At 39.1% G+C, this 15,910-nt stretch overlaps 1 protein-coding gene across 2 annotated transcripts; it reads right to left on the bottom strand.

Annotated features, from left to right (window-relative positions):
- Positions 1–2,460: 2,460 nt before the first annotated feature.
- tdg.2 (thymine DNA glycosylase, tandem duplicate 2) lies at positions 2,461–15,663 on the bottom strand. 2 transcript variants are annotated; one of them, XM_053886242.1, is made up of 10 exons: positions 15,567–15,647; positions 15,280–15,379; positions 14,409–14,749; positions 13,996–14,192; positions 13,794–13,863; positions 13,309–13,444; positions 13,148–13,230; positions 10,601–10,695; positions 10,343–10,514; positions 2,461–4,761 (listed from the first exon to the last, which is right to left on the bottom strand). In XM_053886242.1, exons 2-10 carry the CDS (start codon positions 15,336–15,338, stop codon positions 4,682–4,684), a joined length of 1,233 nt encoding a protein of 410 aa, XP_053742217.1. In that variant the 5' UTR covers positions 15,339–15,379; positions 15,567–15,647; the 3' UTR covers positions 2,461–4,681. The 2 variants fall into 2 exon arrangements, with proteins under 2 accessions (XP_053742217.1, XP_053742218.1); XM_053886243.1 differs by lacking the exon at positions 15,280–15,379 and having other exon boundaries at positions 15,567–15,663.
- Between the last annotated feature and the right edge of the window lie 247 nt (positions 15,664–15,910).

The raw sequence follows: 15,910 nt of genomic DNA, 5'->3' as shown, positions 1-15,910 counted from the left end.
TGGGTGTTATACACAAAGTTGGTAAAGATCCAACTCTCTGTACATCCTATCGTCCAATTTGTCTTCTATGCATGGATCCGAAAATATTAACAGCAATTACTGGAATGTTAGATACTATGATAATGTTATAATGTTATAAGGATCTTAAATGGAGCTTAAGTGTCCCAAAAAAGGGACACCCCTTCAATGTTCCTCAGCTTGGACGCGGAGAGAGTGTTTGATCGGTTGGGTTGGTTGATTGGGCCTTTCTACAACAAACTCTTAAACAAATGGGCCCCATAAACATAGACCCCAGATCACTGCTCTGAATTTTTCCCTCTGGGACGCAGCACTAGATTGGGTAAGAAAAATCTATGTGTTGCAGAGTTTTATTTACAGTCACAAAGTCCACTGCAATGTGGGACCAGGGGCGACCTGGAAGTGGCAGAGGTCGGAGCAGACCAGCAGGAGGGCAGTGGGAGGACTTGGACCTGTTGCAGGAGGTGCAGGCTTTGCAAAAGTCTTTTATGTCATGAGTCATGCCTGGCCACCAAAAACATTGACCAATGAGACTGAGTGTGTGGAACGTATCAGGGTGGCATGCAAGTTTACAAGAGTGGCCCCATTGAAGGATCTGTAGTCTCAGGGGTTCCGGAAAAAACAGGAATCACAAAAATAAAAGCATGGAAAAACATGGACATGACAATACCAATACATGGAGCAAGCAGACATGACATATGCAGTGTTGATGCTGCCCATCCTTTATCCAGTGGCTCCTGGAGAAAAGAAAAAAACACCACACAGAGGTCAACTAACCAGCATGAAGCCTTTAGAGTCACACCGGTTCACAAAGATGCGCCCTGTTTGTGGCTGGAGCTGGTCCGCTCTGTACCGTTGAAACAACTGCATCTGACAATCCCATGCAATTTCAACATTGCTTGACATTCAACATCCAAACCTTGAGAGGATGTCCCAGCAATGGATGGGTCGACACACACCCCCAACTTGGATCAGCGCACCAGGAGCCTTACGGAGCCATGTAGGTCCCACTCCTAGTCTGACCAGGTCCAGCAACCAACTCATGCACGGACTGTCCGGAAACTCCGGGTCCATCAGAACTGCAGAATGGCATCATCAACCTGAGCAGGGGAAAACGCATAAAGCAGACCCTGCAGCCACACTGGATGGGCAAGCGCATCCATCCCGAGCATGGACTTGTCCACCACCCTCAGTGAGAACAACAGTGGAGCTAGGAGGGATGCATCCGTGAAGACGTGCATGCATCGCTGGACACAGCCCATAGGCACTCCTGCCAAAAGAAGCACTCTGGAGTCCCAGAACGCCATGTGCAAGTGAGCTTGAGCCGATAGATTCAACCACCTGTTCCTGTCTGGAACTGGGTGGAGACGGTGATGCGCTGCGCTGAAGCCATCTAATGTGTAGCAGCCCCAGTTTCACAACCGGATGTGCTGCTGACATGATACATAAGAGTGGCAATCACATGATGCGCTCTCCTCATCATGGTGATCTGCTCTAGCAGAAGTGACATCTGCTCATCTGAGAGACGCACTGTCATTGGGCAAGACTTGAGGAGGATCCCCAGGTATTGGGCAGAAGTCCTGGGACGCAGTTCCGTCAACAGCTGTCGTATGACGTATGACCAATACTGATGTGCAGCATGACCCGACAGAGCACGTTTGTGATCACACGAGAGCAACCCGGTGTGTGGGAAAAAAATGCCGGCAAAAATGCCGGAAGCACATGTTTGTGGCTCCCAGTGATGTCTTTTCCGTGGGAACCAGGTCAAAATGTCTCTAGGAGTGTTAAATGTTGCCGATCCCTGGTATGGAGGGTTGTAAAGAATTGATCTGATTGTAGTTCTGTTCCCATTTCAGTGAGACGAAACCTGGTAGTGATGATAGTTTTACTGAGTTACCAACTCCCATGTAATAGCATCAGCCAAATTACACTTGTCAAACACGCGCACTCACGCCACACCTCCCATTCCTCTTGCCTTTCTGGCGATGCCAATTCATAAATTGCATGTTTGCCTCAAAACACTGGAGTTCTAATTGACAGCAGCAATTAATCCACTTCTCCCAAGGCTGCTACTATGTGTCTGGAGGAGGAGTAAATGGCAGACCAATCAACGTCTAACAGAGACAGAAATTGCACCGCGCTTTTCGGAGATTGATGGCAATCAAATCAATTTGTCACAGGCAACTATGACCACCTGATGCTTTCATTGAGGAAAGAGTGCTGGTTAGAGTAGGATGACTAAATGATGTACATGAGGTTGAGAGTGGCTGGGGTCCACGTAACTCGAGACATAGTTCGAAGGTTTGGTCACATCCTGACCGAGATATTTATGATGGAAAAGAATGATCTTTGTAAGGTGAAAAAAACATTGTGATAACAAAAGTTACCACAAGGTAACTGCATTTAAAAACAAATAAATAAAAATCAATGGTTAACCATGGCTTTTGTCAATATTTGTTTTTATTCACAGTTTTTGCTAGACAGGATCTGAAGTATGAAGACAAGGTGAACAGCTGGATCAATGATCAACTCAGTTTAATGAAATGAACTCTGAACCTGTTTGTGTGACACAATATGAAAACAAAGGGTGCGTACAACAACGGATATGTCTGGGACATTAGTGAATGAATAAATATAATGCTGACCCTGTTCAGGGTCAGTACTCATGGGGAAATAACTCTGATACTGTGTTTAACCAGGGACTTCCAAGGAAGTCTGGATGGCAACCCAGGAAAAGCGTGACGCTGGAGAGACACCTGACACCTGAAAGATTGGCAGACCAACAGGGACAGGCATTTGCTAGAGGACACCAAGCAAGCTACAGAAACAACAGAACAGCAGTGGATGAGAGACTCATGACGACCGATTCATGGGCTGAGTCTGAGAGTGACACAGTGACACAGACTCAGAGAGGCCTGAGAGCATTTTCATTGATGGAGTTTGCTGGATTGTCTTCAATGTTATCGTGACATTTAATTCAGCAAAATTTACAAAAAAGTGAATGCCGAGTCATCTTGTTGTTGCTAATGTTGTAACATTGTTTTTCTGCCCAGAAATTCCTGAAATAAAAATAAATGAACGAAGAACTGACGATAGAAAAATATAACTGATATAAATGAATTAACTTTGAACATGACGGGTAATATGACTGGCAGGATTATTGCTGAGCTGCTCTTCGGTAAAAAATGTGCTGCAAGGACGCTTACTGCACAGACAGATTGCTACATCAGGATGCTACCATTATTACTGCAGCAGACGATGCATGTTTTAATGGCACCGCGACTGGGACATAAACACAGAGTAGGTTAATAGTGTCGGTACACAATCTGGGAAATCAATGATCCATTTAAAAAACAGAGCTTTGTTTGTATAGTCGATACTGTAATGTCTCTTCTTACAGGAAAGCAACACATTTTATGGACAATAAAGACAAAAATTATTAATTAAGTCTTTGTGCACACTACTACTTTTTTCTTCTACTATGTAGGACTGGTACAAATATCACACCACTACTTGCTGATTTATCTTGGACACTGCCTAAAATGGGGATTTGGAGTTGGCCCAAAAGTTGTCTGGGATCTGCATGCGGTTGTGGTTATGGTTCTCAAATCATCTATAAATGAACTGATTGAGGGAAGACACATCCCATGCTTCAAATATTCTCCTCCAACCACCTAAAAAAATGAATTCCATTGCCATGGTAAAGGCCAATGGTGAGATTGTACAACCATTATGCCAATTGCTAAGTGTTGCCAAGCAGTTTTTGCCAAGCAGCCATTCTGTGTTGTAATGCAGAATTGGAGGTCCTGGAAATAGGCGGATTATAGCACTTCATGAGGTAGCATATCGAAGGCAGACGTAAGAAGACCACACGCAGGTCTTTTTCGTCCTAACAAAACTATCTGGTGCCAGATTTAAGGCATCCTGGGAAGCCGCTTGTGTCTGTCTTCTCCGCTGAGAGGTAAAATAGTAATGAAAAACAGAGCCTTACTATTTAAGGACTCGACATGTATTCTATGGTATGTCACGCAGAGACTATACATGTCTGAGCTTACAAAGAACAGATGCAAAGATTAAAAAAAATAAAAATAAAAAAATCCCTCAAAATGAAGACAGTAAATCAAACATAAATCAAAACCAAACACTAATAGCAATAATGTGATCTACTACAGATGGTGGAGTCAAAACAGGTATGGTGCACATTTTATCGATGAGGATCAGTAGAGTGCCTTTGTTTACAATTTATGTCTAGGATAAGAATCTGCAGAAACTCCTCCTGCATTTTCTAAATTTGGCACGTCCTCAATCCCGTATGGTCAACTGACAACTTTTGTAGAATACTACAACAGGAAGGTAACTGGTAATTGGAACATTGAACTCTTGCATATATAAAACCAGAAAACGCCCAGAACAATACAGTTAAAACTGTCAAACTGAATCCCGAAAGGGTCATGTAGGTTCAGATGTTTGTTCCAACTGAACAAGCTGCACTGACAATCAACCCTTTAAAGTCTTCAGACCTGATCAATTGGAGCGAACCAACCACACAGCTCTTTTGGTCTTCAGTTTGACATCCGTGCATTAGAACAAGAAATATCATACACTGTTCAATTTTAAAAAATGACTGGCAAACCTCCTGGGACAGTCCATTTTTAAAATTGAGTTAGAGTTGCTGACTCTGACTGCAACTTTCATACTCCGGATCCATCTGCTCTTCTTTTATTGCAACCTTGAGTGCATCTTCTGCAAGAAAAAGATCACACAGCACCACAGAAAATGTTAAAATGACTGACAACTCTGAAAATAAACCCCGTACTCTCCTGCAGGACAGTTTAGAATATCAATAAGGTAAGGTAAGGTAAGGTAACTTTATTGTCAAACATGCTACAGTACGAGACATATAGCATGGATGAAATATCTGATAAATGACTGATGGCAAAATAAAATTGAGAACATAGCAGTAAACACCACGGCATCTAAGTGAGAGGATCTTTTGCTTTTAGGCAGACTTTTAGCAATGATTTTGAGACAGAGCTTCCAAAGCCCTAACTCCAGCCCATTCCCCTCCCGACATGCCACATCATCTGACATTTTGGCCTGTCATCACAAAGTTTAGAAGGTTAAAACGTCAGTATAAGTAGTTTATTATAATGGGTGCAAGCTTGGTTCAGTGTCCTGGTTAAGTATAGACATTTGTTTGGGATGGTTAAGTTAAAGGGGAGGGGCTGGGGAAAGCATTAATGCAATGAAAGGTCCTCTTTTTTTTTTACAGAAATACAAGCGCAGGCAAACTTTAAAATGTATTAAATATTGAAGTACACATGTCCATCAACAAATGTACACATGTCCTTCAATAAATATTGAGTCCTTCTTGTATTTCTGTAAAAGTAAATGAATCTGAACTCTTAATATTTAAAAACTCCTCATTCTTGTTCTGAAGAGAATGGTGTTTAGTTTGGAGAGGGCGTTTAAATTTACTAGCACTGTTGGATAGCTTTTCGCCACAAACCAAGCACAATGTTGTCAGTTTCATTGCAACCCTGGTGAAAGTAAATCCAAATGAAAGATAGATTTTGCTGCAATTGCTTGAGCAAACGTTTTTGCTTTCTGTATAACTTTTTTCAAAAATTTCTCACCATCACCTCTACCTGACGCATTATTGTGCCAAGTACTGTAATTAGCTACATGTTGCACATGGATAATATACTGTATATTTGTTGAATATGTTTGTAATGTGTGTTCTTTTTTATGGCTTGATGAACAACAACAGGTAAGGGACTGAATGCAGGGCTGGCTTTTCATGGTGTAACAGCCGCCTCTGTCAAGTACTAGTATACATGAAATGACGTAAATTTTAACACGCTTCACGAAGCATCACAACCAGTGGGGCTTCATCAGAATGCCGGTGTAGGTACAAAATCTGTCCGCTTACCAAATGTGTCCTACCCTGCCGGATCCGGGCAGATATGACTGGTATTTTTTACAAATGTTTTAATGAGAACCCTAATTCATGATCTTTTCTGATATACTGTAAAACGTGCAGTAGAGTTGTAAAAATGAAATGTTTTATGACTTTACCAGTTGTGATGTATGAAATTATACATGTGCGTCATCAGGTGCTTTCAATTTTGAAATGCATTAACCATTTGATCTCATGTTATAGATGCAAGCTGGGGCACCAGAGAAACATAATAATGGAAATCTGTAAATATTGTGTAATGTAGGAACTCTAAAGAGATGAAACAGTGCATATGTGTGAGATTTTCCCTGCCTATTCATGAAGATGTGCTAATCAATTCAACAAAATTACACAATTAAACATTAATGTTGCCAATGGCAGGAGAGTGACATTATTGCTCTTTTAAATTATTTCCGCAGGGAAAGAGTTACTTCGGAAAGACGATGGGCTATCTAATTGGAAAGAATTTGACTTTGACGGAAAATCATTTTGAATATATATTCAAAAGAAAAGTAGGGAAGGGAGGTGGAAATGACCAGAAACTGAGTAGCAAAGGGCCCCCCACTACCTGATGGAAGTAGGGGCTATCCCTCAAGGTGGGAACGGGAGGAACAGTGTTCCTCACAGGAGGAAGTAGGGGGAATAGGTTTGGATGTTCTATTTTGTTGTGTTGTTGTACAAATCAAGTTCGAGGGTGATTGTTTATATTTGTGCGGCATTCAGTTCAAAAGGGCAGTTCTTGAGAAATATTTTGAAGGGGATGGGGTTTTAAATCCAATAAAGAGAAGCAACATTTCATCAGAATTGAAAAAAAAGAAGGTACATGATGCATTCCTTCAAGAAATTCACATGGATGATTTAGAGCATCAAAAGTCAATGAGACAGGGCTTCCGGCATGCTTTTTTTCTTCTCATAAATCAAGACATAAGAGATGCGTGACTATTATTTTATCAAATACAATTAATTATGAGCATATATCTGACTACAAGGATGAAGAGGGAAGATTGGTCAAGATAATAGGGAAAATAGAAGATTTGTGATTGGTTGTTTGATATAATGGTGAAATCAGAGGGTGTGGTGATATGCAGGGGAGATCTGAATATGAGACTGAATGCAAAGCTGAACACTTTAAGAGCAATGAACCAAAATAAACCCCTAGTTAAGAAGGTGGGATCATTGATGGAGGACTTGGGAATAATAGATGTATGGAGAGAACACAAACAGAGACTATACTCACTACTCCTCTTCACACTTGGTGTATTCAAGAATAGACTATTTTATGGTGTTTACAACAGACAAGTTCATAATGAAGGAGAGTAATATTGGAACCACTGATCTATCAGACCACAGCCTAATTTCCTTGGTCGTAGAAGAGGAATACAAAGAAAACACTATGGAAACCGAACTTGAATATTTTGAATGTTAAGGGAATAATAGACGAATTTAAGACGATCCTTGAAGAATATCTGGACTTCAATGATACGGGAGAGGTATATCCAACTTTAGTATGGGATACAATGATGCAATGAATCATCATTAACTGATTCACAAAGGGAGTTAAAGCGTCTTCAGAAGGCAGACAGCAAAAAAGCTAATACAAATGTGAAACAATATACTAGTAGGAAATAGGAAATAGGAAATATAGGAAATTAGTTTTCCTAAAACAAAGACAGCATGAAGCAGGAAGTAGGTCAGCAAAATGTTTCGCATGTAAATTAGGTAAGCAACAAATGGAGAATACAATTTGTAAGAAAACAAATTAAAAAAATGAATAACATGGAAAATAAAATGGAAAAAAAAAATCAAAAAAGTATTGTGAGCTTCTTACAGGAGCTATACTCTCAGCCGGTTGCACTAGAAGAATCACACATTTTTAGATTAATTGACTGTACCTAAATTACTCAAATACTTCTTATAGCATTTAATTGGGTCCTAAAGAAAGGAGAGATGCCACCATCATGGCGGGAAGCAATTATTTCAGTGATCCCTAAAGATGATAAAGACAGGAGCAAATGCAAAAACTACAGACCTGTAAGTGTTTTGAACTTTTACAAATTGTTTACTTCCATGATGGCACGAAGACTAGAAAAATTGCTGCCGGATCTAATTAATTTAGATCAAACAGGATTTATTCAGCAAAGACAAACTACAGATAATATAAGATGAACAGTACATATATTGGATTATATTGAAAAAACAAAAGTCTGAATCCATGATAGTTGGGCTTGATGCCTAGAAAGCTTTTGATTCGGTGAGGTGGACATTTTTTTATAGGGTATTGAGAAAGTTTGTATTTGAAAAGGGATTTATTAAAGTAATTCAAGCATTATATAACAAACCGACTCCTCGTGTAAAAGTGAACTAGGACTTATCAGAATCTTTACCAGTCCACCGTGGCGCAAGACAAGGTTGTCCAATTTCTCCCCAGTTATTTGCTCTATTTATTGAACCATTACGCCAGTCTAAGTCAATAAGAGAGAGTGGAAGGGTGAGGGGCATTAAGGTGGGAAAAGTGGAACAAAAAGTGGCACTATTTGCGGACGATGCATTGATTTTCCTGGAAGAGCCAGATAATTAATTTAGGGCATAAATGGAAATACTCAGAAACTTCGGCAAATCATCAGGATACAAGCTAAATACAGAAAAGACACATCTTTTGACATTTAATGAACCCTCAGAAGAAATTCAAAATAGCTTAAAACTCACATGGAATAGTGAAAGGTTAAAGTATTTAGGAGTAAATTTAACAAAAAATGTATAAGAGCAATGAAAATCAGATCTACACAGATGGAACCTAAGATAATTACCGTGTAATAGTTCCAGAATTAACACAATAAAAATGATGGTTGTACCCCGATTCTTCTGTTTTTAGGACTCTGCCAGTGGAAGTGAGTAAGTGAGTTTAAAGAATGGGATAAAGGACTTTCCCGTTTTATATAGAAAGGGGAAAAAAACAAGAATTTGATACAAAGGCCTGCAATTGGGAAAAGGAGGGTTATCTCTTCCATGCTTTAAAAAATATTCTAATGCTGCACAAGTGAACCCGATACTGTATTGGGGGATGTGACTGTTATAAGGCCGAATGGAAAGATACTGAGATGGGATTGTGCTCAAATTTCTCTCAACAGGCTGTAATAGCTGATACAGGACTGATTAAGGAAGCATTGGACATTGACAAACTTGAACATTATTACAACCATAAGAATATGGAAGAAAGTTTTGAGTCAATTACATCTTAACCGATCGTTGAAAGTATTTAGATGGTGCGCATTTGTACCTAATCCAAATGACCAAAGGTTTAGGTAAGGATAGACACAGGGCTAACAACTTATTTGTCTTTTATATCCAAAACAACACAACAAGTTTTCTGTGCCTAAAAGGAAGATATAACTTATATAAGGCCCAATTTTATGAGGAAAATAACAATACATGGAATATTAAAGAAAAATGGGAAATAGAGAGGGAAATTAATTTGTCAATTGAAGACTGGGAGGAGATATGCCACTTTCACAACACACACTGTTGAAAGTATGTGATGCGATTCTTCAGGACCCCTCAACAGCAGGAATATCAAGAAACACTTTGTTTGGTGTTTGTTGGAGAATGTGTGGGGCGCCAATTGCAAATCACTATCATGTATTCTGGAGTTGTCCTGAATTAGAAGGATATTGGAAAAGGGTTCATGACTCTTTAGTAAAGGTTTTTAAAATGCAAATGCCTCTCAGTTTATTGTCTCTACATTTGGGCAAAATTGACATGTTGGAGAAAAGGGGGGATGTAAAATTTATTGGCAGCCGGTAAAAAATCAATCACAAGAAAGTAGCTAAAGCCAGAACCCGCTTCATTAATAAATGGGCAATCAACTATTTTAGAAATATATAAAATGGAGAAAATGACTTACCGTAGAATGCAAAAGGAGCAATTTGACCTTACTTGGAGTAAAAGGATTCATTTTGTAACCCCAGAGATGACAGAGTTTAACTTGAATTAAAGCCTCTAGTCCCTTGGGGATTGAATGGGATATTATTGTAAGTAATACCCCCAGTATTTGGGTAGTATTATTTATAAATTTTTTGGTATTATTATTATTTTTTCTTAATTTTCATTTTACTGTTTTGGCTGTTGCTTGTTGTTATAGTTTTGATCCTGTAGACACATATAGGGGAGAACTAATTACTTTTGATATTTTTCTGTATTTCGTGTAATTGGGTGAAATAGTTTGTTTTTGTGTCTTTCTTATTATGCTTGCAATCAAAAATTTAATTACAAAAAAAGTGGCTTATGTACCAATGTTCAAGAATACTCTGTACCAATTGTTGAGATCAAAGAGTGTAGTAACTGATTTGACTGAAGGCGAGTATTTACCTTTAGCAAGCTGGAGATCAAAGGTGTAGTTGGTTTCTCTCACATCAAGAATTGGTGCAATGCCTTTCATTTGGTCTCGTAGTTCCTTCAGCTTGATGTAGAAGTGCACTTTATCCTGAGCACGTGGGAACTGGGCACACCGTGGGCTTGATGACGGCATTAAGAAACAAACCTGTGAAAAAAAAAATGCATCAAAAAAAATCTCAATGCTATGTCAAAACTGGGGAATGTTTTTTGAAAATACTTATTTTAATGTACCGTGGAAGTTTCAGGAACTTTGTAGGGCTGCAAACCGAAATCCAAATTCTTTGCCTTTACACCAAAAATCTCTTTGCAGAAAATTTCATAAATGCCTACAATGTTTTGTGAAAAGAAACAGGACTGTTATTATAAACCAAAAAGTGAGTTCCTTGGAAAAAGCAGGCAATTGTATATCAAGCATATTCTATACAGAATATATCCAGACGTGGTGTTTGAACCAACATTACCACTTTCACACAGTAGGGATTCTTTCAAATTCTCAAACTTTATCCGGGAACTTACTGTTTCAGTTTACCAAATATTTATATACTTTGGGAATCACTTCATTCAACACACTTGCTAATGTTCTTAAAATCTGAAATCTGCCAAGTATGTGACTGTGAAGAAGTGGACTTATGAGGCCAAACAGGAGCTTCAGGACTGTTTCTAACTGGTGTGTCTTTGAAGCAGCCAACATTGAACAACTTGCAGAAACTGACCTCTGAACCAGGTCAGGACAGTGCTTCTTTTAAGGTTGGACTTCCTTGAAGTGTACTATCCACTCATGACACTGGGGGTCTTAGGCTTTAGACAGCAATAGGCACGGCAGTGGGTGCTGAAGAAAATGAATCTGGTTCGGCCAGGCCCCTCGTCAATCTTATTTTTGCTTGAATTGGGTCAGCCTTAAAGCCTGTTGGCTTGGAGCACTTGCCCAGAGTCTGGTTCAGGGTGCATCCTCAAGTTCGAGATCAGGGTCAGGCAGGGAAGTAATAGATTGTGTTAAGACATCAGTCTCAACAGTGACATCATTTGTGAGCCCTCATTCTGTGACTGCATCCTCTCCTCTGACAGGTGATATCACTAGCTGATATCACTAGAGTGTCCAAGATATCTTCTGCATATTCTGCATATAGTGCATATACACGGCCACCATCCTGGCCTGCCACCAACACCTGCACCTCATTGCAGGTTGCAGTGAGTCGAGGGAACCCACTAATATGACCATGTTATTGAATAGGACTACAGAAAAAAAAAAACATTTTCTCAATGCATCGTCATGCCGACCGAGTACTAACATTTGAGTATTCGCAGATACCGAGTACCGATACAAGTAATTAATAGTAGCATAACAGCCTTTTTTTCAGCATATGTTCCTTGAACAAACATGACACCACTGTCATGGATTTCACTTTAAACAAATTTAGCTTGGGCAATCTATGCAAATGCTGATACATAATATCTAAGATCCGAGCATTACATACTGTCTTAAATATGCAGTGTTCCCTTGTTTATCATTGAGGTAACATTAACTGTAGTTGAAAATCCATGGAAGTAGCAGCACCAAAATATAACCTGGCGTTAGCATGAGATGGGGCACATCATCAAATAAATTCTCATTTCTCTCGCAGCAGCTGGAGTGGGTCATAAATCAGCTGATCAGACATAAGAGCAGATGCACTGGTGGATCTCATCAAATCAACAGTGTGGACTGTTGAGTTTGTTAAAACTGTTGTAATGTGAAAACATTACAACTAAGGTCATGAATTCTAGCACGCTCTGCTTTTGGTATCTGGTTTCACACAGCGCGGAGCTGCAGTCCATGTCGTAATGTTTCAGTTGGTACTTCAAAGTAAAGAAAGAGAGAAGTTGTTACTCTTTTGAGATTCCTTAAGAACTCTACAGCCTTCTTAAGAGTTTAGGGCTTATAGAATTAGAAATAGAGGCCAAGAATGGGTAAAGCTTTAAAAAGAGCTTTTTTACATCTGAAGTCTCTTTCTTCTGATATTATCTTTTTGTTACAGGAGACCCAAATAGGTCCCTCTGAACGGAGGAATTTAACAACACAAAGGATATCAACTGTCTATCAATTACAATTATTCTGAATTTGTATACGTCACACTCGGCAGACTTCAACTTTCTGTTCCACGGGCACCACAGTTATGTCAAACAAAAAAATTATTATTTAACATAATTTATCAAATCAGGGAGTTACCTCAGAATCTATAATGTACCATCAAATATCTGAGATGAGCATTGTTTGCCCACTCAGAGTAAATTGTCACTGGATCATATACCTACAATAAGGGAATTTTGTCAGCCCGACCTTTTTAGACGTCTACCCTACCAACATAGTTTGTATCAAAAAATGAGCAAGTCCTCTCCTCTCTTTTAAATGAGGCATCCCCATTGGCGCATCTAAAAGAGGCATGGGAAAGGGACCTTGGCGAGAATATACCTGATGATGTATGGGAACAGGGATTGTGCAGGATCAAACTCTGCTCTATAAATGACAGACATCAACTTCAACAATCAATTTGAAGGTGCTCACTGGTTGTACTTACTACTTACTACAACTTACTACTCTAAAACTAAACAATATAATTTATTTTTTTTACAATATCAAAGTGTGTTGACTGAGCAACAAGCTCTTCCTTCTTGGTTGCTTGTCGCAAAGAGAGTTATCCAGAGTGAGGTGGACTTGACTTCTCCACCCTTGTTCCCCTCCAGTATGTAGAGGAAATACACGCATGCACGCACACACACGCACACGCACACACACACTACCTTTCCCGTTAAAGGCTGCAATCAGCGGCTTAAACTTCTGTAACTTGCATAGAAGGTCTCTTCCTCCTTCTCGAATCTCTTTACTAAAACAATCAAAGAACACAGAACTAAATCAATCTTTGTCACATTTACACTTAACAATTCTGCAGATGCATAATTACTTGCTGAGGTCCTTGCTTCCAGGTGTAGTTCTCTCAACCATATTTGTGAAACCAATGCTGTATTTTTCTGGAAGGGTTTGGTCATGCATGAAATTGAGTTGCTCCTTTGTAAGACCAGAGAGAAACAAACACTTCCCTAAAAAATAAACAAGGATAATGGACAGATTTCAGTAAAAATTGGAACTAAGAAAGGAACACAAAGGCTCATTTGAACAACGGTACCACCATTATTAGCATTGAAACAATTTACAATGGGAATTTTTAGATGAATAACCCTACTAGATTAGATTACAGAGAATGAAATGAAACCAATGATATCTATAAAAAGTGCTGAGTGATTCCGTATACAGACTGGACCTTCTAAGAGTGTGTCTCAATAAAATGATGCCTTCACTCAAATATCCTTATTATAGCTAAATGAAGAACGATATTGCAGTTGGATATTAATTTGCATATAATGGGTGTGAAATTTGACACAAACGTACAGAAGTGGTTTCCTGGGTTGGGGTAATGCCGTCCTTTGTAGGCAGACAGTAGTCCTGGATTAATTCCAATCTGAGAAGGAATATGAAACCGGTTACCATGGATAAAGATATAAACTTGTTGATTTCATGCGCTCAGGTGCTGCTGATTTTAGCAGTATTACTTTTGGCAAATTTAGATAAGGTAATAGGGCAAATAACTTACTATCAGGATATCAAGGTTGTAAGTAATAACATCTGGCAAGGTTTTGGCCATGACCTCTGCCAATGACATTCCACCGAAGCGATTAAGTGACCTTCTGGCCTTCTTTGAAGGTTCCTCCTGACTAGCATGCTGTTTCAAGGTCTCCTCTGCGTTTTGTTTTGGAGGACGTCCACGCTTCCTTTTCACCACCATCTCAGCTGTATCAGGACGGAATACACATAATGAAATGTTAATAGCATCTGTGTTTCTAAAACAAATCCATTATTTGATGTTAAAGCAGAGGAAAAAAACACAATTGAACCAATAAAAACAACATGATGTGAGATGCTTGTTCTCTTTGACCTTGCTGGACATAACATTCCCATAAAGCATTCAAACCTGAGTCTGACCCGACATACAACAAGAAAGTTTACCTGGATGTGGGACAGAATTGCAAGTTTGAAGAGAGTGGACTGGTTCAGTCTCAGTGTGTTGAAGTTGTGAGGCACAATTTAAAGTTGGTTGAAGTTGTCGTTGATGCTCCTGCATGTACTGAGGCTGCTGCTCATTTCTGGTGTTTTGGTGAACCTTGAGTATTTGATCATGGCCAAGGTGGTTGCAGTTCAGGTAAACAGTTTCATGATGATGAGGTGGTTCCCAGTGAACAGATAGCTCAGTCATCACAGGCTCCTCTCTGGATTCTTCTGTGTAATGGGCCATACTTTGGTATGGAATTGTGAGCTGGGCCTGAGGGTGCTGCTGGTTGGACTGGTACCTAAATAATTGACAAAAATATTTAACAAGACTGTGAACGACAATCAAGAGGATAAAACATGATGTTCAGATAAATATTTAGGGGGATGATGCTCACAGATGCGTTGGAATAAACGGAGCATGCAGTAAGAATTTGCAGTCATTGTAAAGTGCCTGGAGGTTGTGACCCTTGTTTCTCAAACCTCTGTTCCTCAGTAATAAGTGCCTGCATTCAATTGTGATTTAAAAAAAAACAAACATCATATTGATCATAATTAGAGAGGAATATGTCCCATATATTGGTCAACAGTTTAACTTAACTTGAACCATATATATATATATATATATGGTAAGGTAAGGTTAAGGTTTTATATATATATATATACATATGTGTGTGTGTGTGCTTAATTATAGATATTATAGATAGATAGATAGATAGATAGATAGATAGATAGATAGATAGATAGATAGATAGATAGATATGCGATCCAATGAACAGCAACATATGAAGAATGTAGTGAAATGATCTCCGCCTTGCCAGCACTAACTCACCACTGCTGGAAATAATCCGAGGCAACCGTCAATGGTGTAAAGTGGTTATCCTCCATCATACTTGTTGGTTTATGTGATTTGATTGATAATATGTCGACTTCTGATGATTAGAAACCAGAAATATATATATATATTGTGATACAATCGACAATAATTACTTGCATCGTCCATTGCAGCGTTAGGCGAGAGTCAGCGATTCATTAAAAATTACAAGTCGAACAGCGATGATTTTCACTGACATCCATCGATCTACTTCCAACACTACACTATTGCACAACTTGACATACCTTTGAAACTTTTTGAGGAATTCCTTTCGTAAGTGTGGAGAAAAGCGATGGAGGTTTTCAAAACAAAGAACGCTAACACGGCTACACAAAAGCGGCTTTACTCCGGTGGAATTGGAAATTGTCGCCCCCTTGGTCTGGAGACGAACTACAGCTACTAAAGCTTTCCAGAACCTATACGGTTGTACTCTTACTTGCTACCGATCATTGATGTATGTTCATAACAATAATAATAATATCGTTTCTCTTACATAGTGGTGAGCAATTGCCAAATTTACGTCAAAATTAGTCCTATTAACAAAACGATAAATATTCCTCTATTAATTCAGTGAAAAATTGTTTTATAA

Source organism: Synchiropus splendidus, chromosome 14, assembly GCF_027744825.2.
Source record: "Synchiropus splendidus isolate RoL2022-P1 chromosome 14, RoL_Sspl_1.0, whole genome shotgun sequence".
Taxonomy (NCBI): Eukaryota; Metazoa; Chordata; class Actinopteri; order Syngnathiformes; family Callionymidae; genus Synchiropus; species Synchiropus splendidus.
The sequence above is the reverse complement of the archived record's forward strand: the minus strand, read 5'-3'. Positions and strand labels throughout refer to the sequence as shown.

Bases quoted from the DNA above. Each gene is read 5' to 3' on its own strand.
- tdg.2 (XM_053886242.1), bottom strand. From the start codon at position 15,338: ATGATGGAGGATAACCACTTTACACCATTGACGGTTGCCTCGGATTAT. The intron at 10,696-13,147 runs GTAGTGTGTGTG...AAAACATTGTAG, and splicing joins TGCAGCCTTTAACGGGAAAG to GCATTTATGAAATTTTCTGC. The intron at 4,762-10,342 runs GTAAATACTCGC...TTTTTCTTGCAG, and splicing joins TGATCTCCAGCTTGCTAAAG to AAGATGCACTCAAGGTTGCA.